At 43.3% G+C, this 26156-nt stretch overlaps 1 protein-coding gene across 1 annotated transcript; it reads left to right on the top strand.

The window, feature by feature from the left end:
* The first annotated feature begins 864 nt into the window (after positions 1–864).
* Positions 865–25638, top strand: B3GNT7 (UDP-GlcNAc:betaGal beta-1,3-N-acetylglucosaminyltransferase 7). Its single transcript, XM_060767312.2, has 2 exons — positions 865–990; positions 22692–25638. Exons 1-2 carry the CDS (start codon positions 980–982, stop codon positions 23890–23892), a joined length of 1212 nt encoding a protein of 403 aa, XP_060623295.2. The 5' UTR covers positions 865–979; the 3' UTR covers positions 23893–25638.
* Positions 25639–26156: the final 518 nt, after the last annotated feature.

The following is a 26156-nucleotide window of genomic DNA, read 5'->3' as shown; positions in this document are numbered from 1 at the left end:
TTAGATTATATTATTATTATAGTTTATTATTATATTATATTATTATATTATTATCAATATTATATGTGTATACATTATATTATTGGCACAGCACACCAGAAATATATTAATACTATAATATATCATATTAATATCTAAGCCTTAAACATATTAGATTATATTATTATTATAGTTTATATTATATTATAATAATTATAATATTATTATCAATATTATGTGTATACAATATATTATATTATTATAATGATTATTATAATATTATAATATTATTATCAATATTACATGTGTATACATTATAATATTAACACAGCACATCAGTAATATATTAATACTACAATATAATATATTAATATCTAAGCCTTAAAGTTATGAGATTATATTATTCTTATAGATTATATTATATTATTATATTATAATAATTATAATATTATTATCAATATTATACTGTATGCAATATATTATATTATTATATAATTATAATATTGTCAATATTATATGTGTATATGATATTTTATATTATAATATTATAATAATCATAACATTAGTATCAATATTATATGTGTGTACAATATATTATATTATTATTATATTATAATTGTTATAATATTTTAATCAATATTATATGTGTGTACAATATATTATATTGAAGCTCGTACAGCTACGAATCCCCTGGCAGTTAAAATGGTACCAAACTGCATCAATTCTGCAGTGTAGATGCATTGGGATAGTTTCCAATGAAAGGCCTGGCTCTCCAGCTCAAGCACCTGCAAGCCTTCTGCCCGGAGGGGGCGTGGCTTCCGGGAGACCACGCCTCTATGCAAATAAGGGGCGGGGCCTAGACTAGAGTGCTGGCTGCCTTGGCTCTGAAGCCATTCAAAGCCTCCCAGGTCAGGAAGAGAAGCGGATTTTCAGCCTAAAGCAGAGAAGGAAAGTCCGGATTTTATTCTTCCCAATTACTTTTTCCCTGCGGATATCCATCATGTTCCAGTGGTGAGTTTGCCTTTCCCTTCCCATTATTATTATATTGTCATTTTAGAGAGTTCTCTCCCCCAAGGATGTCTGAATTAGAGTAGTCCCATTGGATCCACAGCATTTACTTCCGTGTAAATTTACATTTGAGCATCAGAAGCAGGGAATTGGCTTTGCTTTGGATTCAAACCGGGAGGGGGAAGTAAGTGAGTCTCTAACCTCAAAAAAGGTAACTTTTCTAAGCTCTAACCCCCCCAAAAGTAACTTTTCCAAGCTCTCTAGACAAAAGTTTGGGATTTAAGAAAGTACAAGGTTTTGTGGGATTCCTAAAGTTTGTTTCAATAAGGAAAAAGGAGTTTTGCATTGCTTGTGCCTCCCAGAAAAGTTTGGAAAAGTTACTTTTAAAAAAGTTACTTAAAATACTTTGCATTTTTAATTCAGATTTGAGAATATATTATATTAGTATATGGTTGTGGATGATGGGAGTTGCAATCCAAAATTGCCTGCATTGGTGAAAGATGGATTTATATTATATTATATTAGTATATGGTTGTGGATGATGGGAGTTGTACTCCTAAATACCTGCATTAGGGAAAGATAGATATTATATTATATATTGTTGTGGATGATGGGAATTGTAATCCTAAATACCTGCATTAGGGAAAGATAGATATTATATGGTTTTGGATTATGGGAGTTGTAATCCTAAATACCCGCATTCGGGAAACATAGATATTATATTATATGTTGTTGTGGATGATGGGAATTGTAATCCTAAATACCAGCATTAGGGAAAGATAGATATTATATTATGTTATATATGGTTGCGGATGATGGGAATTGTAATCCTAAATACCCTTGTTAGGGAAAGATAGATATTATATTATATATGGTTGTGGATCATGGGAATTGTAATCCTAAATACCTGCGTTAGGGAAAGAAAGGTATATTATATATGGTTGTGGATCATGGGAATTGTAATCCTAAATACCAGCATCAGGGAAAGATGGATATTATATTATATATTGTTGTGGATGATGGGGATTGTAATCCTAAATACCAGCATCAGGGAAAGATGGATATTATATTATATTACATTTTATACGATATTATATTATATGGCTGTGGATGATGGGAGCTGTACTCCTAAATACCCACATTAGGGAAAGATGAATATTACATTATATTATAGTATAGTATATGGCTGTGGATGATGAGAGTTGTGATCCTAAATAGTTGGATTAGGGAATCCTAAATACCTGCATTAAGGAAAGGTGGAGATTATATTATATATTACATTATATGGTTGTGGATGATGGGAGTCGCAATCCTAAATACCTGCATTAAGGAAAGGTGGATATTATATTATATTGTATGGCTGTGGATTATGGGAGTTGCAATAAAAAAAACCTGCTTTAGGAAAAGATGCTATTATATATAATATTATATAATATTATATTTGGTTGTGGATGATGGGAGCTGTAATTCTAAATACCTGCATTAGGGAAACATGCATTTATATTATATTATATTGTTGTGGACGATGGCAGTTGTAATCCTAAATATCCGCATTAGGGAAAGATTGATATTATATTATATTATATATTCTATTTGGTTGTGGATGATGGGAATTGCAATCAAAAATTACCTGCATTAGGGAAAGATGGATTTCTATTATTATGGATTTCTGCCCAGGGGACGCCCGGATGATTTTTGATGTTTTTATCATCCTTGTGGGAGGCTTCTCTCATGTCCCCGCAATTGGGAGCTGGAGCTGATATAGGGAGCTCATCCGCCTCTCCCCGGATTCAAACCCGCGATCTGTCGGTCTTCAGTCCTGCCGGCACAGGGGTTTAACCCACTGCTATAAATCCCAGCAACTACAACTCCCAAATGTCAAGGTCTATTTTCTCCAAACTCCATCTATGTTCACATGTAGGCATATTGACTATCTGTGCGAAGTTTGGTCCAAATCCCTCACTGATTGAGCCCACAGTTCTCTCTGGATGTAGGTAAACTACAACTCCAAAACTCAAGGTCAGTGCTTACCAAACCCTTCTAGTATTTTCTGTTGGTCATGGGAGTTCAGTGTGCCAAGTTTGGTTCAATACGATCGTTGGTGGAGTTCATAATGCTCTTTGAGTGTAGGTGAACTATAAATCCCAGTATCTACAACTCCCAAATGTCAAGGTCTATTTCCCCAAACTCCACTTGTGTTCATATTTGGGTATATGGAATATTCATGCTAAGTTTGGTCCAGATCATCATTGTTTGAGTCCACAGTGCTCTCTGGATGTAGGTGAACTACAACTCCCAAAGTCAAGGTCAATGCCCACCAAACCCTTCTGGTATTTTCTGTTGGTCATGGGAATCCTATGTGCCACATTTGGTTCTATTTCATCATTGGTGGAGTTCAGAATGCTCTTTTATTGTAGGTGAACTATAAATCCCAGCAACTACAACTGCCAAATGACAAAATAATATTATTATTATTTTGCGTGATGGTCACTCCTTGGGTTAGTAGGTATCTTGTGGCCAAATTTGGCGGCAATTCGTCCAGCGGATTTTGAGTTATGATGTCACTCAAAACGAACAGAGCATTTATATATAGAGATTATATTACATGGTTGTGGATTATGGGAGTTGTATTCCTAAATACCTGCATTAGGGAAAGATAGATTTATATTGTATTATATTCAGTGGTGAATGATGGGAGTTGCAATCCTAAATACCCGCATTAGGGAAAGAAGGATATATTATACTATATTATATTATATATTTTTGCGAATTATGGGAATTGTAATCCTAAATACCGGCATTAGGGAATGATAGAGGTATATTATAATAGGTTGTGGATGATGGGAGTTGCAATCCTAAATAATCACATTAGGGAAAAATGGATATATTATACTATATTATATATTGTTGCAAATTATGGGTGTTTTAATCAAGAATATCTGCATTAGGGAAAGATGGATATCATATTATATTAGGTTGTGGATGATGGGAGTTGCAATCCTAAATACCCGCATTAGGGAAAGATGGATATATTATACTATATTATATATTGTTGCAAATTATGGGAGTTGTAATCAAGAAAAGCTGCATTAGGGAAAGATGGATATTATATTAGGTCGTGGATGATGGGAGTTGCAATCCTAAATACCCACATTAGGGAAAGATGGATATATTATACTATATTATATATTCTTGCAAATTATGGGAGTTGTAATCAAGAATAGCTGCATTAGGGAAAGATGGATATATAATGTGGTTGTGGATTATGGGAATTGCAATCCTGAATACCTGCATTAGGGAAAGATGGATATAAAATATGGTTGTGGATGATGGGAGTTGTAATCCTAAATACAGGCATTAGGAAAAGATAGATGTATATTATATTAGGTTGCGGATGATGGGAGTTGCAATCCTAAATACTTGCATTAGGGAAAGATGGATATATTATACTATATTATATATTCTTGCAAATTATGGGAGTTGTAATCAAGAATACCTGCATCAAGGAAAGATATAGTTCTTACCTTCATTAAAAGGTTTGGGGCAAAATTACATTTGAACTATGACTACCCAGAACCCTCTAACCAGTGAGAACAATGGGATTTGTAGTCCAAAATTTCTATGTATGTATATGTGTATTTATTTATTTATTTATTTATTTTTGGGGAATTGGAGTCCCAAAAAATGCAAAAAATATGTCCAAACAGATAGATATGATGTTAATGCTTATATATTAGGCATGGGCCAACTCTGTCCCTCCCTCCAGATGTTTTGGACTCCAACTCCCATCATTCCTAACAGCCTCAGGCCCTTTACTTTTCCCCCTTCAGCCACTTAAGCATGATAAATTAAACAATTGTTTTGGTAAAAAAATCAAAATATTTCTGTTTGTGTGTGTTGTGTGGGTGTGCACCGGGACTGGCGCAGCTGGCTGGAAGTCAGCTGCATTAAGATCACTACTGACCAAAAGATCATGAGCTTGAAGCCAGCCCGGGTCGGAGTAAGCTCCCAACCATTTGTCAAGCTTGCTGTCGACCTTTGCAGCCCGAAAGACAGTTGCATCTGTCAAGTAGGAAATTTAGGTGCTACTAATGCGGGGAGGGAGCCCCTGGTGGCAGAGTGGATTAAACCGAAAGGTCACAGGTTCGAATCCGGGGAAGAGGGGTGAGCTTCCGCTGTCAGCCCCATCTTCTACCAACCTAGCAGTTCGAAGACATGCAAATGTGAGTAGATGAATAGGTACCGCTCCGGCGGGAAGGTAATGGTGCTGCATGCAGTCATGCTGGCCACATGACCTTGGAGGTGTCTACGGACAACGCCGGCTCTTCGGCTTAGAAATGGAGATGAGCACCACACCCCAGGGTCAGACACGACTGGACTTAATGTCAAGGGACAACCTTTACCTTTGCGGGGAGGCTAATTTAACTAATTTACGACGCCATAAAAATCTCCAGCCGCGTGCAAAAGAATGAGGAAGTACTCAATCGGTGTCACAAGTGGGTGGTGAAGCAACAGCTCCCCCGGTGGCCGGATTTCAAAAAGCATACCCAATGAGGAAGTACTCAATCGGTGTTTACGACACCATAAAAATCTCCAGCAGCGTGCAAAAGAATGAGGAAGTACTCAATCGATGTTTACGATGCCATAAAAATCTCCAGCAGCATGCAAAAGAATGAGGAAGTACTCCATCGGTGTCACAAGTGGGTGGTGAAGCAACAGCTCCCCCGGTGATCGGAATTCAAAAAGCATACTTTCATGAAGCTGGAATGTTAAATAGCCACTGTGTGTCTGTCTATATATGTTGCGTGTCTATGGCATTGAATGTTTGCCATGTATATGTGCATTGTGATCCGCCCTGAGCCCCCTGCGGGGTGAGAAGGGCGGAATATAAATCTATATTTAAAAAAATGTAATGTTCGCTTGTGGGATTAACATAACTCAAAAAATTGATTTTGTCATTTGGGAGTTGTAGTTGCTGGGATTTGTAGTTCACCTACAATCAAAGAGCATTCTGAACTCCACCAATGATGGAATTGAACCAAACGGAGCATACAGGACTCCAACAGAAAATACTGGAAGGGTTTGGTGGGCATAGACCTTGAGTTTGGGAGTTGTAGTTCACCTACATCCAGAGAGCACTGTGGACTCAAACAATGAAGGATCTGGACCAAACTTGGCACGAATACTCAATAAACCCAAATATGAACATAGATGGAGTTTGGGGGAAATAGAATTGACATTTGGGATTTGTAGTTACTGGGATGTATAGTTCCCCTACAATCAAAAGAGCATTCTGAGCACCAATAATAGAATTCAACCAAACGTGGCACACAGGACTCCCATGGCCAACAGAAAATACTAGAAGGGTTTGGTGGGCATAGACCTTGAGTTTGGGAGTTGTAGTTCACCTACATCCAGAGAGCACTGTGGACTCAAACAATGATGGATCTGGACCAAACTTGGCACGAATATTCCATATACCCAAATATGAAGACAGATGAGGTTTGGGGGGAAATAGATCTTGACATTTGGGATTTGTAGTTACTTGGATTTATCGTTCCCCTACAATCAAAGAGCATTCTGATCCCCACGAACAATAGAATTGGGGCAAACTTCCCACACAGAACCCCCACGACCAAGAGAAAATACTTAAGGCCTTCCAGTCCAACTCCCTTCACCAGGGCAAGAAAACGTAAACAAAGCCCTCCTGACAAAGAGCCATCCAGCCATAGATATAGACAGATAGATATGATTCACACACAGAGAGAGATATAGTATTATAGATTGGAAAGGGACACCTAAAGAAGGACAATTATATGTTGCATGTTCCAGAGTAGGCAAACCAGACACTCTCCACATCAACACTGACAAAGAAACAACAAGAAATACAGTTTACGGGAATTCAGACAGGATGCAAACTTTTACTAAAGTTTGACATGTAATAGATGCAATACATGTCTGGAATTTACACCAAAAAGAAAGCAAAACTCGATTGCTTTTGTATTCAAAGGGAAAAAGTACATGTGTGGTTGAGACAAAGGTCACTCGCAGTTTTTGGGGGGGCGTTTCAGTCGGCTGCGGTTCAAAACGAATCAGAAGAGTAGTTTGCAAAAACAGTTTGCAGAAAAGCATCAGAGCGTGCAATGCAACAAGTGCCTCGGAGTATGCGCAGAGTGCATCCTCCTTGAAGCTTTGCAGCCAGGAAGACCTTTTTGATGTATTCTTCCAAACAAATCAGAAGAGTAGTTTGCAAAAATGCATCAAAGCATGCAATGCAACAAGTGCCTGTGAGCATGCGCAGAGTGCATACTCCTTGAAGCATTGCAGCCAGGAAGATATGTTTTGATGCATTCTTCTAAACGAATCAGAAGAGTAGTTTGAAAAAATAATTTGCAAAAATGCATCAAAGCGTGCAATGCAACAAGTTCCTCTGAGCATGCGCAGAGTGCATCCTCCTCGAAGCATTGCAGCCAGGAAGACTTTTTGGATGCATTCTTCCAAACGAATCAGAAGAGTAGTTTGCAAAAATAGTTTGCAAAAATGCATCAGAGCATGCAATGCAACAAATGCCTCTGAGCATGCGCAGAGTGCATACTCCTTGAAGCATTGCAGCCAGGAAGACATTTTTTGATGCATTCTTCCAAATGAATCAGAAGAATAGTTTGCAAAAACAATTTGCAAAAATGCATCAAAGCGTGCAATGCAACCAGTGCCTCTGAGCATGCGCAGAGTGCATCCTCCTTGGAGCATTGCAACCAGGAAGACTTTTTTGATGCATTCTTCCAAACGAATCAGAAGAGTAGTTTGCAAAAATGCATCAAAGCGTGCAATGCAACAAGTGCCTCTGAGCATGCGCAGAGTGCACCTTCCTTGAAGCATTGCAGCCAGGAAGACATTTTTTGATGCATTCTTCCAAACGAATCAGAAGAGTAGTTTGCAAAAATGCATCAATGCAACCAGTGCCTCTGAGCATGCGCAGAATGCCTCCTCCTCGAAGCATTGCAGCCAGGAAGACTTTTTGGATGCATTCTTCCAAACGAATCAGAAGAGTAGTTTACAAAAATGCATCAAAGCGTGCAATGCAACAAGTGCCTCTGAGCATGCGCAGAGTGCACCTTCCTTGAAGCATTGCAGCCAGGAAGACATTTTTTGATGCATTCTTCCAAACGAATCAGAAGAGTACTTTGCAAAAATGCAGCAAAGCATGCAATGCAACAAGTGCATCTGAACATGCGCAGAGTGCACCTTCCTTGAAGCATTGCAGCCAGGAAGACATTTTTGGATGCATTCTTCCAAACGAATCAGAAGAGTAGTTTGCAAAAATGCATAAAAGCGTGCAATGCAACCAGTGCCTCTGAGCATGCGCAGAGTGCATCCTCCTTGAAGCATTGCAGCCAGGAAGACATTTTTGATGCATTCTTCCAAACTTTTAGGATGCATCCACACTGTAGAGAACTAATGCAGTTTGAAACCGCTTCAACTGCTGTGACTTCATGCTAATTGAATCCTGGGATTTGTAATATGAAGTGCCCAACAGCACAGTTCTGCAGAGAAGGCGGAAGACCTTGCAAAACTACAACTCCCATGATTCTCTTAGGAGTAACCCACAGCAGTGCAAAAGGGTGTCATACTTCATTAATTCTACCATGTGGATGCACCTGAGGACCCAGGTTCACATTGTGGGATTCCTCTACACCAGGCATGGGCAAACGTCAGCCCTCCAGGTGTTTTGAACTACAACTCCCACAATTCCTAACAGCTGTTAGGTTGTGTCTTTCTGCTAGGTGAAGAGATGGACTGAATGGTATCTCTACTGACTTATAATCAATCAGAGGCTGCATGGCCATCTGCCTGGAGGGCTTTAAATGTGCTTTTCATGCCTGGCAGAAGGGAGTTGGACTAGATGGCCTTTGGGGGTTGAGCATGCACAAGTTCCCACGGCGGAGGATCCAAAGACCTTGTGAAACTACAATTCCCAAGACCTTCTAGTTGCAGGGCCATAGCAGTGGAGTGAAGCCTTTGTGTTCAGAAAGCAAATACTAAAGGTGCATCTCCAGTGTCCAATCAATGCAGTTTGGGCCATGTCTAAAGACCTTGCAAAACTACAACTCCCATGACTCTATAGCATTGAGCCCTGGCAGCTGAAGTGATGCCAGGCTTATTCAGAGCTGTTGAACCACCAAACCATCAGAAAGCAAAGGTGTCACTCACTTATCTATCCATGTAAATGATGCATGGACAAACTTTGGCCCTCCTGGTGTTTGGACTACAACTCCCACCATCCACAACCATATAATATATATCCATCTTTCCTTAATGTGGGTATTTTTGGATTGCGACTCCCATCATCCACAACCATATACTAATATAATATAATATAAATCCATCTTTCACGAATGCAGGTATTTTTGGATTGCAACTCCCATCATTCACAACCATATACTAATATAATTAATACAATATAAATGCACCTTTCACTAATGCAGTAATTTTTTGATTGCAACTCCCATCATCCACAGCTATATACTAATATAATATAATTAATATAATATAATATAAATCCATCTTTCACTAATGCAGGTAATTTTGGATTGCAACTCCCATCATCCACAACCATATACTAATATAATATAAACCCATCTTTCACGAATGCAGGTATTTTTGGATTGCAACTCCCATCATCCACAACTATATACTAATATAATTAATATAATATAATATAAATCCTTCTTTCACTAATGCAGGTAATTTAAATGCAGGTATTTTTGGATTGCAACTCCCATAATCTTCAACCATATACTAATATAATATAAATCCATCTTCCACTAATGCAGGTAATTTAGGATTGCAACTTCCATCATCCATAAGCATATACTAATATAATATATCCTCAAATCTGAATTAAAAATGCATAAAGTATTTTAAGTAACTTTTAAAAAAGTAACTTTTCCAAACTTTTCTAGAAGGCACAAGCAATGCAAGACTTTTTTTTATTATTGATGCAAACTTTAGGAATCCTATACAATTCTGTACTTTCTTAAATCCCAAATTTTAGTCTAGAGAGCTTAGAAGAGTTACTTTTTTAAAACCAGCTCTTAGGAGTTGTGGGAGTTGTAGTCCAAAATACCAGGAAGGCCCAAGTTTGCACATGCGTGATATAAACAGTTTAGGATCATTTTGGAATTCCAGATAAGGGATGCTCCAACTGGAATGCATCTACACGGTAGAAACGATGCACTTTGATTCTGCTTTAATTGCTATGGCTCTCAATCAGAACCAGGTTTGGATTGCAATCATGCAGATCATTCTCTTCTTTGCTAAATTTGCAGATTCCCTTTTCAAGCAGAACTCTCTTGCATTCAGATAACGCCTTATTATTATCTCTAGCCCTCCGTATCTTGAAGGGAGGAAAGAACCCAAGCCACTTGCATGATCCAAATCAGAGCTTTCTCAATATGCAGAATCTCTTTGACAGGAGGAGTCAAGCAGGTGGAGGATTTCTTTGGTTTCATATTTGACAGTTCCATTTTCTTGAGTTCCATTTAACCGAGAGTCATGGGCAAACTTCCTAACTTGGGGGTTGCATGCTCAGCAGACTAATTGCCCAATGATGGAAGAAAGGGAAGGAAAGGAGGAAGGAAAGGGAGAAGGAAGGATGGAAGGAGAAAGGGAAAGCGGGAAGGAGGGAGGAAAGAGGGAAGGACAAAAGGGAAGGATGGCAGGAGAAAGAGGGAGAGAGGGAAGGAGGGAGGAAAGAAGGATGGAAGGATGAAAGAAAGGAAGGGAAGGATGGAAGGAGAAAGAGGGAGAGAGGAAGGAAAGGGGGAAGGAAGGATAGCCGAAAGGGAGGAAGGGAGGGATGGAAAGAGAAAGGGAGAGAGGGAAGGAGGACGGAAGGACAAAAGGGAGGAAGGGAAGGATGGAAGGAGAAAGAGAGAAGGAGGGAGGAAAGAGGGAAGGACAAAAGGGAAGAAGGGAAGGATGGAAGGAGAAAGAGGGAAGGAGGGAGGAAAGAAGGAAGGAAGGATGAAAGAGAGGAAGGGAAGGATGGAAGGAGAAAGAGCGAGAGAGGGAGGAAAGAGGGAAGGAAGGAAGGATGAAAGGGAGGAAGGGAGGGATGGAAAGAGAAAGGGAGAGAGGGAAGGAAGGAGGAAGGACAAAAGGGAGGAAGGGAAGGATGGAAGGAGAGAGGGAGAAAAGAGGAAGGAAGGATGGATGGATGGATGAAAGGGAGTGAGGGAAGGATGGAAAGAGAAAGGGGAGCGGAAGGAAGAACAAAAGGGAGGAAGGGAAGAATGGAAGGAGAAAGAGGGATGTGAGAGAGATAGAGAAGGAAGAAAGGACAGAAGGGAAGGATGGAAGGAGAGGGAGAAAGGGAAGGAGGGAGGAAGTAAGGACAAAAGGGAGGAAGGGAAGGATGGAAGGAAAAAGAAGGAGAAAGGGAAGGAGGGAGGGAGGAAGTAAGGACAAAAGGAAGGATGAAAGGAAGGAAGGAAAGAAAGGATGGAAGGAGAAAGGGGGGAAAGAGGGAAGGAAGAATGGAAGAGGGCGGTAAGGAAAGATGGATGGAAGGAAGGAAGGAGAAAGAGGGAGGTAAGGAGGAAAGAGAAATTGAAGGAAAGACAAAATTGAAGGAAGGGGTGGGAAGGAAGGAAGGAGAGGAAGGAAAGCAAGAAGGAAAGATGGATGAAAGAGAGGAAGAGAAGGATGGAAGGGATAAAGAAAAGAGAAAAGGAAAGAAGGATGAAAGGGTAGAAGGGAATGGAGGGAGAAAGAGGGAGGAAAAGGAGGAAGGAAAGAGAGAAGGAAGGAAAGACAAAAGAGAAGAAAGGAAGGAGGAAAGAGGGAAGGAAAGAAGGATGAAAGGGTGGAAAGGAAGAAAGGAGGGAGAGAGAAAGAGGGAGGTAAGGAAGGGATGGAAAGAAGGAAAGAGGGAAGGAAGGAAGGATAGAATGGTGAGAGAGAGCGGGCCTGGGTTTTGCCCATACCTGATCTAGAATATAGGGGAAGATTGTGACTAATATGATAAAACCAAGTTTGAAAAGCAAACCTTTCGTTAATGAAAGCCGTTTGCTTTTTAGAAAGTCATTATTCCACTTACAGACATTGCACACGTTACAAAGTTGTTTTGATCTTTGCACACCTGAGTATTTCAATACTCTTGGCAAGCAAAAGTTTTTCCTGCCCTTTATTCCTATCGTCCTCCCTCTGGGTGTGTTTTTAAAAAGAGGATTGTATTTATATATATATATAATTAAAAGTTCATTGTTCTTTCTTTGGAAGGAGAAAAAAAAGAAAGGACCGTTCCGAGAAAACCCTTGGCATTTCCATGCATCCTTCGCCTGCCTTTCGTAGTTTCTTTTTGCAGATTTTGCAATGGCTAAAGTCGCAGCTAACAGCCCGGCGGGCGGTGACGTTTTGGGTGACCCATAACCTCCTGCCTCTTATCTCCCTCTCCCATAACAAACCGGTCAGTCATTCTGGCTTTATTACCTGGGGAGACATTCCTAATGGAGAGAGGCTTTCCGGCAACCTTTCCCTATGGATTGCCCCTGCTTGAATGTAGCCATTGTGCCTTCCTTTCCCCCCATTGTCGGCTTGCATTTCGTAGAGACCTTGCATTGGAAGAGACCCCCAGAGGTCATATAGTCCACCCTCCTTGTATCTTGCAGGAAGACACCATCTAAGCCCTCCCAACAGATGGCTATCCAGCCTCTGCTTAAGAAACCTCCAGAGAAGGATTGTCTATCACACTCTTTGGAAGAATATTCCACCATCATTTAGTTCTTGCTTTTGGGAAGTTTTTTTTCCTAAAGTTTAGGTGGAATCTCCTTTCCTAGTAGTTATGAATCGTATTGCTCCTGGTCTGCAGAACAGTAGGAAACAAGATTATGACATGCATTCAGATATTTAGACATGGCTCTCCTGTCCTTTTCTCTCAACCTTCTCTTCTCCAAGCTAAGCACTTACTTACTTACTTACTTAGGTGATCCCTCGTTCTCCGAGTAGGATAGTCTTCCAAGTTCGGTGTACTGGCGGTGGTCCGTGGGTGACTGTGGAGCCCTATTTTTGATCTGCATCTTCTCCCGCAGTGAGGGCATTGGTTTCCAGGTGGGAGGCGGTCCCGGTTGGGGTTGGCTTGACGCGCCTTCCTCTTGGCACGTTTCTCTCTTTCGCCCTCCATTCGTGCCTCTTCAAATTCTATAGCACTGCTGGTCACAGCTGACCTCCAGCTGGAGCGCTCACAGGCAAGGGCTTCCCAATTCTCAGTGACTATGCCAGAGTGTTTAAGGTTGGCTTTGAGTCAATCTTTAAATCTCTTTTCCTGCCCAACAACATTCCATTTTCCGTTCTTGAGTTCAGAGTAGAGCAACTGTTTTGGGAGATGGTGGTCAGGCATCTGGACAGTCCAGCGGAGTTGATAGCGGAGGACCATCGCTTCAGTGGTGGTGATCTTTGCTTCTTCCAGCATGCTGACGTTTGTCCACCTGTCTTCCCAAGATATTTGCAGGATTTTCCAGATGCAGCGCTGATGGAATCGTTCCAGGAGTTGCATGTGACGTCTGTAGACAGTCCATGTCTCACAGGCATAAAGCAGGGTTGGGAGGACAATAGCTTTATAAACAAGCACCTTGGTATCCCTACGAATGTTCCGTTCCTCAAACACTCTCTGCTTTATTCAGAAAAATGCTTCACTCGCAGAGCTCAGGCAGTGTTGTATTTCATTATCAATGTTGACTTTTGTGGAGAGGTGGCTGCCAAGGGAGCGGAAATGGTCAACATTTTCTAATGTTACACCATTAAGCTGTATCTCTGGCATTGAGGAGCTAAGCACTAAACCACATTGTATGCCCTAAGCCTGACTTTTGATCCTTTCAGTAATCTTGCCTTTTGTCCATCTTCTTTAAAAGCTTCCAAAGAAGGAGCCTCCACCACGCTCCGTGGCAGAGAGTTCCACTGCTGAATGGCTCTCACAGTCAGGAAGGTCTTCCTCATGTTCAGGTGGAATCTCCTCTCTTGTAGTTTGAAGCCATTGTTCCATTGCGTCCTAGTCTCCAGGGAAGCAGAAAACAAGCTTGCTCCCTTCTCCCTATGACTTCCCTTACATGGCCATTATCATGTCTCCTCTCAGCCTTCTCTTCTTCAGGCTAAACATGCCCAGCTCTTTAAGCCAATCTAACAGGGCTTGTTCTCCAGATCTTTGATCCTTTGAGTCACCCTTCTCTGGACACATTCCAGCTTGTCAACATCTCCCTTCAATTATGGTGCCCAGAATTGGACACAGTATTCCAGGTGTGGTCTAACCAAAGCGGAATAGAGCATGGGGAGCATGACTTCCCTGGATCTAGACACTAGACTCCTATTGAAGTCATGCTGAGTGCCATCACCTTCCCGCCAGAGCGGTACCTATTGATCTACTCACATTTGCATGTTTTCGAAGTGCTAGGTTGGCAGAAGCTGGGACTGACAGCGCGAGCTCACTCCACTCCCTGGATTTGAATGTGCAACCTTTCGTTTCGGTTAACAAGTTCAGCAGCTTAGTTATTTATCCCACTGTGCCACCGGGGCGGGGGGGGGGGGAGGCTTTGATTATTTATTTATCATTTCAGGAACAAACAAAATAGTTGTATTGCATTTTTTAACAAACAAACAAACAAGACTTGGTATTCTATTAAATGTCCTTTGACCAGTACCTGGCCACTTGGAGTGCCTCTGGTGTTGCCGCAAGAAGGTCCTCCATCGTGCATGTAGCAGGGTTCAGGTTGCACTGTAGTAGGTGGTCAGTGGTTTGCTCTTCTCCACACTCGTATGTCGTGGATTCCACTTTGTAGCCCCATTTCTGAAGGTTGGCTCTGCATCTTGTGGTGCCAGAGCGCAGTCTGTTCAGCGCCTTCCAAGTCGCCCAGTCCTCTGTGTGCCCAGGGGGAAGTCTCTCATTTGGTATCAGCCATTGGTTGAGGTTCTGGGTTTGAGCCTGCCACTTTTGGACTCTTGCTTGATGAGGTGTTCCAGCGAGTGTCTCTGTAGATCTTAGAAAACTATTTCTTGATTTAAGTTGTTGACGTGCTGGCTGATTACCCAAACAGGGGATGAGCTGGAGATGTCTCTGCCTTGGTCCTTTCACTATTGGCTGCTACTTCCCGGCGGATGTCAGGTGGTGCAATACCGGCTAGACAGTGTAATTTCTCCAGTGGTGTGGGGCACAGACACCCCGTGATAATGCGACATGTCTCATACTCAGCAGCAGAGTAGCACAGCGCAAGGGCAGATGCCTTCACTGTGTCTGGTTGTGATCCCCAGGTTGTGCCAGTCAGCTTTTGTATGATATTGTTTCTAGCACCCAAAGTTTGACTTGATCTGCAGGTTGTTTACATTTGGCACATATAGCTAATAAAGCCTTTCCATTCACCTTTATTTCTCCTCTTTGCAATTTTGGCATGTTATTGTTTCAGATTAATGCCGCCGCAGCCCTTGTTCTGTTTCACCAAAGTCTTTGCATTGATAAATTATCCTTTTTCCTCCCATCCTTGCAACACATACCAGAAATACTATACGGTCCTTATTTAGATAGATAGCTCGATTGCCTTTGTGGTAGATTCTGCCTTTACATTAGAGTGAACCTTCTTCTTGATAAGATCAAATACCTCTGTACAAAAACACAATTTTTAACAGACGACATACCTGAGTCGGGGATGTAAAACCAGCTCAGCGACTCTTCTTACATTCTCTCACCTGAGCCTCAGGTGTGTACCTGTTTGGTATTCCTTCAATGTTCAATGCATTCCTTATAGAATGGATACATTTTGGGGCCCTGGGGGTGAAATTCTAGTTTGGATAAGGTCTTTTGTGTTGCATTGCAGCAAGGCTCAGCAATAGTATGCTTTAACATAGGGCTTACATGCCCGAAAGGTGCGAGATCCTATCAGATGTTGGAAGCTAAGCAGGGTCATCTCTGGTTAGTAATTGGATGGGAGACCGCCAACAAATGCCAGGTTCTGTAGGCTCTATTTCAGAGGAAAGAACCTCTGAATACTTGAAGGCACATATGCATACACAAGGTGGTGTCCAGGGGCTAAATAAACCATATTCCACTTGATCTGAGAAGCTAAGCACGGTCAGCTCTGGTTAGTAATTGGATGGGAGACCACCAGCAAATCCCATGCTCAGTTAGCTCTATTTCAGAGGAAGGAACCTCTAAACATTCCTCCAAGGCACATATGCATAGACAAGGTGGTTTCCAAAGGCTAAATAGACCATATTCCACTTGATCTGAGAAGCTAAGCAGGGTCAGCTCTGGTCAGTAAGTGGATGGGAGACCGCCAGCAAATCCCATGCTCTGTAAGCTCTGCTTCAGAGGAAGGAACCTCTGAATACTTGAAAGCATGTATGCATAGACAAGGTGGTGTCCAAAGTTGAAATATACCAGATTCCACTTGATCTGAGAAGCTAAGCAGGGTCAGCTCTGGTCAGTAATTGGATGGGAGACCGCCAACAAATCCCAGGTTCCGTAGACTCTGTTTCAGAGGAAGGAACCTCTGAATACTTGAAGACACATATTCATAGACAAGGTAGTTTTCAAAGTCTAAATAGACCAGATTCCACTGGATCCGAGAAGCAAAGCAGGGTCAGCTCTGGTTAGTAAGTGGATGAGAGACCGTCAACAAATCACTGGTTCCATAGGCTCTACTTCAGAGAAAGGAACCTCTGAATACTTGAAGGCACATATGCATTGACAAGGTGGTTTCCAAAGGCTAAGTAGACCAGATTCCACTTGACCTGAGAAGCTAAGAAGGGTCAGCGCTGGTTAGTAAGTGGATGGGAGTCCATCAACAAATCCCAGGTTCCGTAGACTCTTTCAGAGGAAGGAACTTTGGAATACGTGAAGGCACATATGCATAGACAAGGTGGTGTCCAAAGTTGAAATATACCAGATTCCACTCGATCCGAGAAGCTAAGCAGGGTCAGCTCTGGTCAGTCAGTGGATGGGAGACCGCCAACAAATCACTGGTTCCGTAGGCTCTACTTCAAAGGAAGGAACCTCTGAATACTTGAAGGCACATATGCATAGACAAGGTGGTGTCCAAAGTTGAAATAGACCAGATTCCACTTGATCTGAGAAGCTAAGCAGGGGCAGCCCTGGTTAGTAATTGGATGGGAGACTGCAAGCAAATCCCAGGTTCCGTAGGCTCTACTTCAAAGGAAGGAACCTCTGAATACTTGAAGGCACATATGCATAGACAAGGTGGTGTCCAAAGGCTAAATAGACCAAATTCCACTTGATCTGAGAAGCTAAGCAGAGGCAGCCCTGGTTAGTAATTGGATGGGAGACCGCAAGCAAATCCCAGGTTCCTTAGGTTCTACTTCAGAGGAAGGAACCTGTGAATATTCCTTGAAGTCACGTATACATGGACAAGGTGGTGTCCAAAGTCTAAATAGACCAGATTCCACTTGATCTGAGAAGCTAAGCAGGGGCAGCCCTGGTTAGCAATTGGATGGGAGACCGCAAGCAAATCCCAGGTTCCTTAGGTTCTACTTCAGAGGAAGGAACCTGTGAATATTCCTTGAAGTCACGTATACATGGACAAGGTGGTGTCCAAAGTCTAAATAGACCAGATTCCACTTGACCTGAGAAGCTAAGCAGGGTCAACCCTGGTTAGTAATTGGATGGGAGGCCACAGACACAATCTGCTTTACTGTAGGCTCAATTGCAGAGAGGATGGAAGTGACAAAAGCACCTTTGGGTTTTCCTTGCCTAAGAAAACTGTATGAAATTAATGGGTTGCCATAATTGAAGATGTATATGCATAGACTTGTGATCTAAGGTCACCATATTCTGTCTAATCTTGGAAGCTAAGCAGGGTCCATCCTGGTTAGTAATTGGATGGGAGACCACAGGCACACATTACTTCCTGTAGGCTCAATTGCAGAGGATGCAAATCTAATAACCTGTGCAAATTGCTATTGTGGTGTGTTTTCAAGTAATCTGTGATTTATGGTCAACCAAAGGCAAAAACTTAATCGCAAGGCTTTCTTTGAAAAGATTTGTTCAGAAAGGTGAGGAATCCCTTGATGTTTTGTTTTGAACTGTAGTAGGGCTATTTGGTGCTCTCGACACATTTGGAACATGTGCATTTTGGCATTTTTGGGTAACTCCTTTAGGGTAAACTCTGGTGCAAATCCGAGATGGAGAAACAGAATTCCTAGAATTGTGTGCAATATTATTATTTTCCAAAGTTAAACTTTGCCTTGTCCTAAATGTCCTTTGACCAGTAGCTGACCACTTGGAGTGCCTCTGGTGTGGCTGTAAGAAGGTCCTCCATTGTGCCTGTAGCAGTGCTCAGGCCGCATTGTAGTAAGTGGTCAGTGGTTTGCTCTTCTCCACGCTCGCATGTTGTGGATTCCACTTTGTGGCCCCATTTCTTAAGGTTGGATCTCGTGGTGCCAGAGCGCGGCCTGTTCAGCGCCTTCCAAGTCTTCCATTTGCCCAGGAGAGAGTCTTTATTCAGTATCAGCCATGGCTTGAGGTTCTGGCTTTTGGCCTGCCACTTATGGACTCTTGCTTGCTGAGGTGTTCCAGCAAGTGTCTCTGTAGATCAGTGGTTCTCAGCCTGGGGTCCCCAGATGTTTTTGGCTTACAACTCCCAGAAATCCCAGCCAGTTTAGCAGCTGATAGGATTTCTGGGAGTTGAAGGCCAAAAACATCTGGGGACACCAGGTTAAGAACCACTGCTGTAGATCTTAGGAAGCTATTTCTTGATTTAAGTCATTGGCTTGCTGGCTAATATCCAAACATAGGATGGGCTGGAGATGTCACTGCCTTGGTCCTTTCATTACATGCTGCTGCTTCCTGACGGACATCAGATGGTGCAATACTGGCTAAACCAGTGGTTCTCAACCTGTGGGTCCCCAGATCTTTTGGCCTTCAACTCCTAGAAATCATAGCAGCTGGTAAACTGGCTTGGATTTCTGGGAGTTGTAGGCCAAACACTTGGGAACCCACAGGTTGAGAACGACTGGGCTAAACAGTATAATTTCTCTACTGATGTGGGGTGTAGGCATCCTGTGATAATGTCACATGTCTCATTAAGAGCCACATCCACTGTTTTAACATGGTGAGATGTATTCCATGCTGAGCATGCATACTCAGCAGCAGAGTAACCAAGCGCAACGGCAGATGTCTTCACTGTGTCTGGTTGTGATCCCCAGGTTGTGCCAGTCAGCTTTCGTATGATGTTATCTCTAGCATCCACTTTTTGCTTGATAGTCAAGCAGTGCTTCTTGGAAGTCAGAGCATGGTCCAGGATAACTCTCCAAATATTTGGGTGCGCTGCAATCTTCCAGTGGGATTCCTTCCCAGGTCATCCTCAGACAATAGTCTGCTCCAAAACCTACGCTGTTGAAAAGCCTGGACGTTCTTCGTCATGTATTGTCAAAGGCTTTCATGGCCGGAATCACTGGGTTGTTGTAGGTTTTTTTGGGCTATATGGCCATGTTCTAGAGGCATTCTCTCCTGACGTTTTGCCTGCATCTATGGCAAGCATCCTAAGAGGTAGTGAGGTGTGTTGGAAGTAGGAAAAGGGGTTTATCTATCTATGGAAAGACTAGGGTGGGACAAAGGACTCATGTCTGCTGGAGCTAGGTGTGAATGTCTCAACTGACCACCTTGATTAGCATTTGATAGCCTGGCAGTGCCTGGGGCAATCTTTTGTTGAGAGGTGATTAGATGTCCCTGATCGTTTTCCCTCTGCTGTTTTGTTGTTTTAATTTTAGAGTTTTTTAATACTGGTAGCCAGCTTTTGTTCATTTTCATGGTTTCCTCCTTTCTGTTGAAATTGTCCACATGCTTGTGGATTTCAATGGTGGACAAGTCTACATAGGGACCACCAAACGCAGCATTGCCCAAACACAAATCAAGGAACATGAAAGGCACTTCAGACTACTTCAGCCAGAGAAGTCAGCCATAGCAGAGCACTTGATGAACCAGCCTGGACACAGCATATTATTTGAGAACACAGAAATGCTGGACCACACCAACAACCACCATGTCAGACTACACAAGGAAGCCATTGAAACCCATAAGCATGTGGACAATTTCAACAGAAAGGAGGAAACCATGAAAATGAACAAAATCTGGCTACCAGTATTAAAAAAACTCTAAAAACAACAAAACAGCAGAGGAAAAATAATCAGGGACATCTAATCACCTCTCAACAAAAGATCGCTCCAAGCACTGCCAAGCTATCAAATGCTAATCAAGGTGGTCAGTTGAAACATTCACACCTAGCTCCAGCAGACAAGAGTCCTTTGTCCCACCCTGGTCTTTCCACAGATAGATAAACCCACTTTCTTAGTTCCAACACACCTCGCTACCTCTGAGGATGCTTGCCATAGATGCAGGCGAAACGTCAGGAGACAATGCCTCCAGAACTTGGCCATATAGCCCGAAAAAACCTACAACAACCCAGTTCTTCGTCATGTTTAGGTGGCATCTCTCCTCCTGCCATTCGAACCCATTGCAACCCTTCTCCGTTTGTCAGGCCGTAATCCTGCCTCGTGCTGGCGTTGGGTAAAGCTAAGCCCGTGCAATTATAATGGGACAAGCTGTAGATCCCCTTTCTGCTGAATGCGGACATTGTGCAAACCGACTGGCCGCTGCATAATGCGCCCGTTGATGCGCAGCCGCCGTTTCTGCAACCTCAGGGAATCGAGCTGCAAACTTTTTTATTAATTACACAGTGAACGGATCTATGAGTAAACAGTAAACGATGCATGCACAATCAATACGAACACGGCATATATAGTAAACCAACACTCTTTCCCAAAAGGAAAGGGCCTGAGGCTGTTAGGAATGGTGGGAGTTGAAGTCCAAAACACCTGAATGGCCCAGGTTTGCCCATGCAAACTGTAAACTTGCAAGCGCACTCCTGATCCGACTCCACACTGAACCCTTGTTCGGTGCAAAGGGAGCAGTGTTTGGCGATCTCCGAGTTGGGACGTTTGCAAGGCTGGCGAAACAGGGCGCCTTCTATTTAGGGAAGACCTTGTCCCGCCTGACTGCCCTTTTGTCTCTCTTTGGGGCTTTCCTTTTGCCGGCTGTGCGAAGGCAGAGAAGGCGGCCCAGGTGACTGGAATGCGAGGGATTCAGGGAAAGGAAATTGGACACGGCTCAGCTTTGCAAACGGAATACATTCCAACGGGGCCGATGGATGCCCCAGAGGGCTGGAAAGGAGAGAAATGAAGTCGGTGGAAACACCGAAGACCATTCAGTCCCACTCTCTGCAATAAAGACACAATCTGAGCCTTCCCAACAGATGTACATCCATCTCTAAAACCAGTAGGCTGTTAGGAATGGTGAGAGTTGAAGTCCAAAACACCTGGAGGCACCAAAGTTTGCCCATGCCTAATCTAGAGGCTTAGAGAGTCTGATTTGCCAGTGCTACTGGGAATGGAATGACCCCAAAACAAATCCAATCCAAGCCAAAGATGTTACTCCATTTTAATATGGCACCACAGTGGCTCAATTGCATGGAGTGTTTGGATTCTATATGGAGTGCATGGAATATTTGCATTGGCTGCTGGTTCAGCAAGTGCACCATAAGCCAACCCTCAACAAAACCTCCTTTTGTAGGGCGGCCCCTACACCAAGAAACCCAAATATTATCCTCTACTGTACTTTATGGCCCTTTCGAGAATCCTGAAGAGGCAAACTGAAGGTATATCGAGGTAGCAATGGGCTTTAGCGTGTTTCTGGGGGTGGGATGGTGGTAGTTTTGCATTACAGGCAGTCCCCAAGTTACAAACATCCAACTTACAAACAAGAACGGGGTGAGACAACAGGAAGTGAGAGAAATGTACCCCTCGGAAGAGAAATAAACTCCTTAAAGAGTTGTTATCATGGGGAAAATGTGTCTCCACTGAAGCTTTATCTCCAATCCTTGATTCCACAACAAGCCACATTTTGCAAAATCCAATTATCATAGGGATAGAAAGTGAAGGGACATATTCCAAACAGGGGCACAGAAAGCAAAGAACACACCACAGGGATGCTAACCTTCCCTATGCTTTCCAAAGATACGTAGATAGATGGATGGATGGACGGACGGAGAGGGAGAGGGAGATAGACAATTGTGGGACCCTGATCTAGATTTCTCTCTATTTGTTTGTGGGACTTTGAGATGATCTTCAGTTGGTCACAAACGTGATCTGCATGGGCCTCGTGCACCTTAGAGACTACATTTTGCATATTCATTGTCAGTGGCATTGACCGCACAGCAAGGCAGGAACACGATCAATCACAACCACCTTAGGCTATAAACTATTTTACAGCTATAGACATTAGAAGCTACTTAACACTCAGCACATCGTAAAACTTCTCCATACCGTAACATAGCGAACACACGAACTGCTGTTATCAGCACTAGTCCACACCTCTTGCATTCCAGAGTGACGTGTGGCGTATGAGGCTGCGTCCATTTGCACTTTATTTATTTATTTATTTATTTATTTATTTATTTTACACTTGATTTATGACCTCTCTAGGAATGCCGATCCCTCTATGGTTCAGTTAACTCTTTCCACTCAGGAATACATTACCCTTGGCACATAGCTACTGAATTTTAAACATACATACATATTTTGAAATTTACATTATAAATTGCTAACATCTTCAACATTCATGATGTATCTTTCTCCTCCTTTCCTAGGAAGAAAACGGTCTACAAGAGCGTCCTCCTTTCCTTTGCGCTGGTGGTGGCCGTGACGGTGCTGCAGCGTGGCATGGCTCCCACACAGCTCTTCCAAGGCCAGCAGCCACCGGCCAAAGAGCTGATGCCTCAGGAGCCGCTCAAAACCCAGAAGAGGGATGGAGTCATCTCAGCTTCCAACAATTTCTGGAAGAAGGAGAGCCCTGCTGTTGAGGAGACGGCGCCAACGGAGAAGCAGGTGACGGCGTGGGACGTCACCACCATCAACTGCTCGGCCAACCTGAACTTCACCAAGGATGACTGGTTCAAGGGCCTGGAGCCCAACTTCCGCCAGTTTCTTCTCTACCGCCACTGTCGCTACTTTCCGATGCTCATCAACCACCCAGAGAAGTGCGACGGGGACATCCACCTCTTGATCGTGGTCAAGTCCATCATCACACAGCATGACCGCAGGGAAGCCATTCGCCGGACGTGGGGCCGTGAGAAAGAGGTAGGTGGCCGGAAGGTGCGGACGCTCTTCCTGCTCGGTGTGGCCTCCAAGGAAGAAGAGCGGGCCAACTACCAGAAGCTTCTGGAGTATGAGAACTACATCTACAAGGACATCCTGCAGTGGGACTTCTTGGACAGCTTCTTCAACCTCACCCTCAAGGAGGTCCACTTCCTCAAATGGTTCAACATCTACTGCGATCGGGTCCAGTTCATCTTCAAGGGGGACGATGACGTCTTTGCCAGCCCTGACAACATCCTGGAGTTCCTTCAGGACCAGAAGGAAGGTAGCGACCTCTTTGTGGGGGACGTCCTCTTCAAGGCCCGGCCCATCCGCAAGAAGGAGAACAAGTACTACATCCCCAACGCCTTGTACAGCAAGAACACCTACCCGCCCTACGCCGGCGGAGGAGGCTTCGTGATGGACGGCCCGTTGGCCAAGAAGCTGCACCGGGTCTCGGAGACTTTGGAGCTGTACCCCATCGATGATGTGTTCCTGGGCATGTGCCTGGAGGTGCTCAAGGTGGTGCCTGTGGCCCACGCTGGCTTCAAGACCTTCGGCATTGTCAAGAATAAGAACAGCAAGCTCAACAAGGAGCCCTGCTTCTACCAGAGCATGATGGTGGTTCATAAACTCCTCCCAACGGAGCTGCTAGCCATGTGGGATCTGGTCCACAGTAACTTGACCTGCTCCAGGAAACTCCAGATCCTTTAGCTCCCCCTTTGCTTGGGTGGAAACTTAAACCAGTGGGATATCCAAACTCCCCCATGTCCTTCCTCCAAGGAAGAGGACACGGAGCACCAAAGGAGAAGTTGTCCTGGTATTTTCTTTATTTGGAGATTTTTGGAGACACAATATGGATGGTAATCGCAAAGGGAAGACTATGCTGAGAAGGGGACGCTGGACAATTTTGGGGACGGGCCACAAAGATTTGGCCTCCTCCTTCCTTTCTGTGAAGGGAATGGTTGGCAAAAAAGCCAACATTTTTTGTCGTCGTGCTCCTGCGGTGCATTTCTCAGCTGCGGGCTGGTCCCGAAAGCGCAGATACCATTATTTCAAGATGAATGAATGTGTGTGTGTAAGAGACTGCGGAGTGTGTGTTTTGGATGAAGACTTGGAGGCTGCAATTCGCTCTCCGTTGTGATTAACTCCGTCAACGCGTTTACGCAAAAGGCTTGGAAGAAGAAGGGCTACTACGGCGATGGTTAACTCTGGGTTGTAAGGTGGATACATTAAAGATTGTGCAATGAAGGGGAACTCCTTTGCACAAGGAGGCGTTGGATGGATACCTCCTTACGCAAATGTACAAAAGGTACAACCACCAACAAAACCTGGAGTGTGCCATCACTTTTCTCCCTTCTCCTCCATATTTTTGCCTCTGCTGGAGGTGTTTGTATATGTGTATCTGTGTGATCATGTAGTTGGTGGATCTCGTCCTTTGGTTCTCCAGCTCTTTTGGACTTCTTCAAGAACCAACAGTAGGCCTGGGCAAACTTGGGCCCTCCAGATATTTTGGACTGCAGCTCCCACAATTCCTAACAGCCTCAGACCCTTTCCAGGCACCCATGACATCATGCCAAACACACCTGGACTTCAAGATCTTCCCATAGCTTTGTGAGAATAGTCTATGTCTTACTCATGACATCATATCAAACACACCTGGACTTCAAGACCTTCTCATAGCTTTGTGAGAATATTTAGTCTATGTCTTACTCCTCTGATCTCACGGCTAATCTAGTTTCTTGGGAAGCCTCTCCATCAATCCAAAGACTTTCACGTTCCTCTGTTGCTTGGGAACAAGCATCAAATTCAAAACATCCTTTGCCTCAGCCTCGGCTGTCTACAATTCTCTCCACACACAGGAAAGGGCCAGAGGCTGTTAGGAATTGTGGAAGTTGCAGCCCAAAATACCTGGAGGGCTCAAGTTTGCCCAGGCCTTATGGAGAGATTCTGGAAGCAGAAGTCCAAAAAATCTGGAGAACGAAAGGTCGAGACCCGTTGATACGTAACGCTCTCCATCGGACAGATTCCTTTCCTCCCTCTCTTGCTTTTGCTGAGCCAAAATTGTGATTTCACTTGTCCCATCTGCAGGCTGGAAGGAAATAATGTGTTGATGTTTTTTTTATATATATATGTATAATATAGACAATGCATGTTCTGGTGCAGGAAGGTTTTCTTTTCTGTTTTTAATGCAGCAGTTTAAACTTTTTGGATGAGGTTGAGACACATCAAGGTGTGCCGTCGTTCTTGAGCAAATGCGTCTTTGGGCATTACTACTTCTTCCTTGGCATAATACGGAAAATATATAGTCCTATAGATCAATTTAAAGAAAAGGAAGGGGGGAAAAAGCAGGTCAACATATTTCAGCCAAGCTTTTTGTTATTCCAAACGAACAATGTGCAGAAATGAAACGAGCAGGTCAAGGAAGTCTTGCGTAAGTCAATAAAAATATGTTGCAGCCTCTGAGTTCACTTGAAGGTATTTTCCAAATGCACGCAGGGATATTCCTGAACTTGCCATGGAAAAGCAGAACCATGCATATTTAATGTATTGTCGAAGGCTTTCATGGCTGGAATCACTAGGTTCTTGTGGGTTTTTTCGGGCTATATGGCCATGTTCTAGAGGCATTTCTCCTGATGTTTCACCTGCATCTATGGCAAGCATCACCTCTGAGGATGCTTGCCATAGATGCAGGTGAAACGTCAGGAGAGAATGCCTCTAGAACATGGTCATATAGCCCGAAAAAACCCACAAGAACCATGGATATTTATTTTTATTTATATTTCGCCCTGATAAAAGGGACGCGAGGTGGCTTACAGCAAATCTGGCAAAGACATATTTCTAATGGTCTTAGGAATCCCTTTAGCAGAGAAGGCTGAAGATCTTTCCACCTGTCCTTCTCTTCCTTTTTGGAAATGGAAGGTGAATCCTCCCACCAAAAGCCCTCCTCTGTTGTGATTGGCTGGCTTCTCAGCCAA

This window comes from Anolis sagrei, chromosome 3, assembly GCF_037176765.1.
Source record: "Anolis sagrei isolate rAnoSag1 chromosome 3, rAnoSag1.mat, whole genome shotgun sequence".
NCBI lineage: Eukaryota > Metazoa > Chordata > Lepidosauria > Squamata > Dactyloidae > Anolis > Anolis sagrei.
The sequence above is the reverse complement of the archived record's forward strand: the minus strand, read 5'-3'. Positions and strand labels throughout refer to the sequence as shown.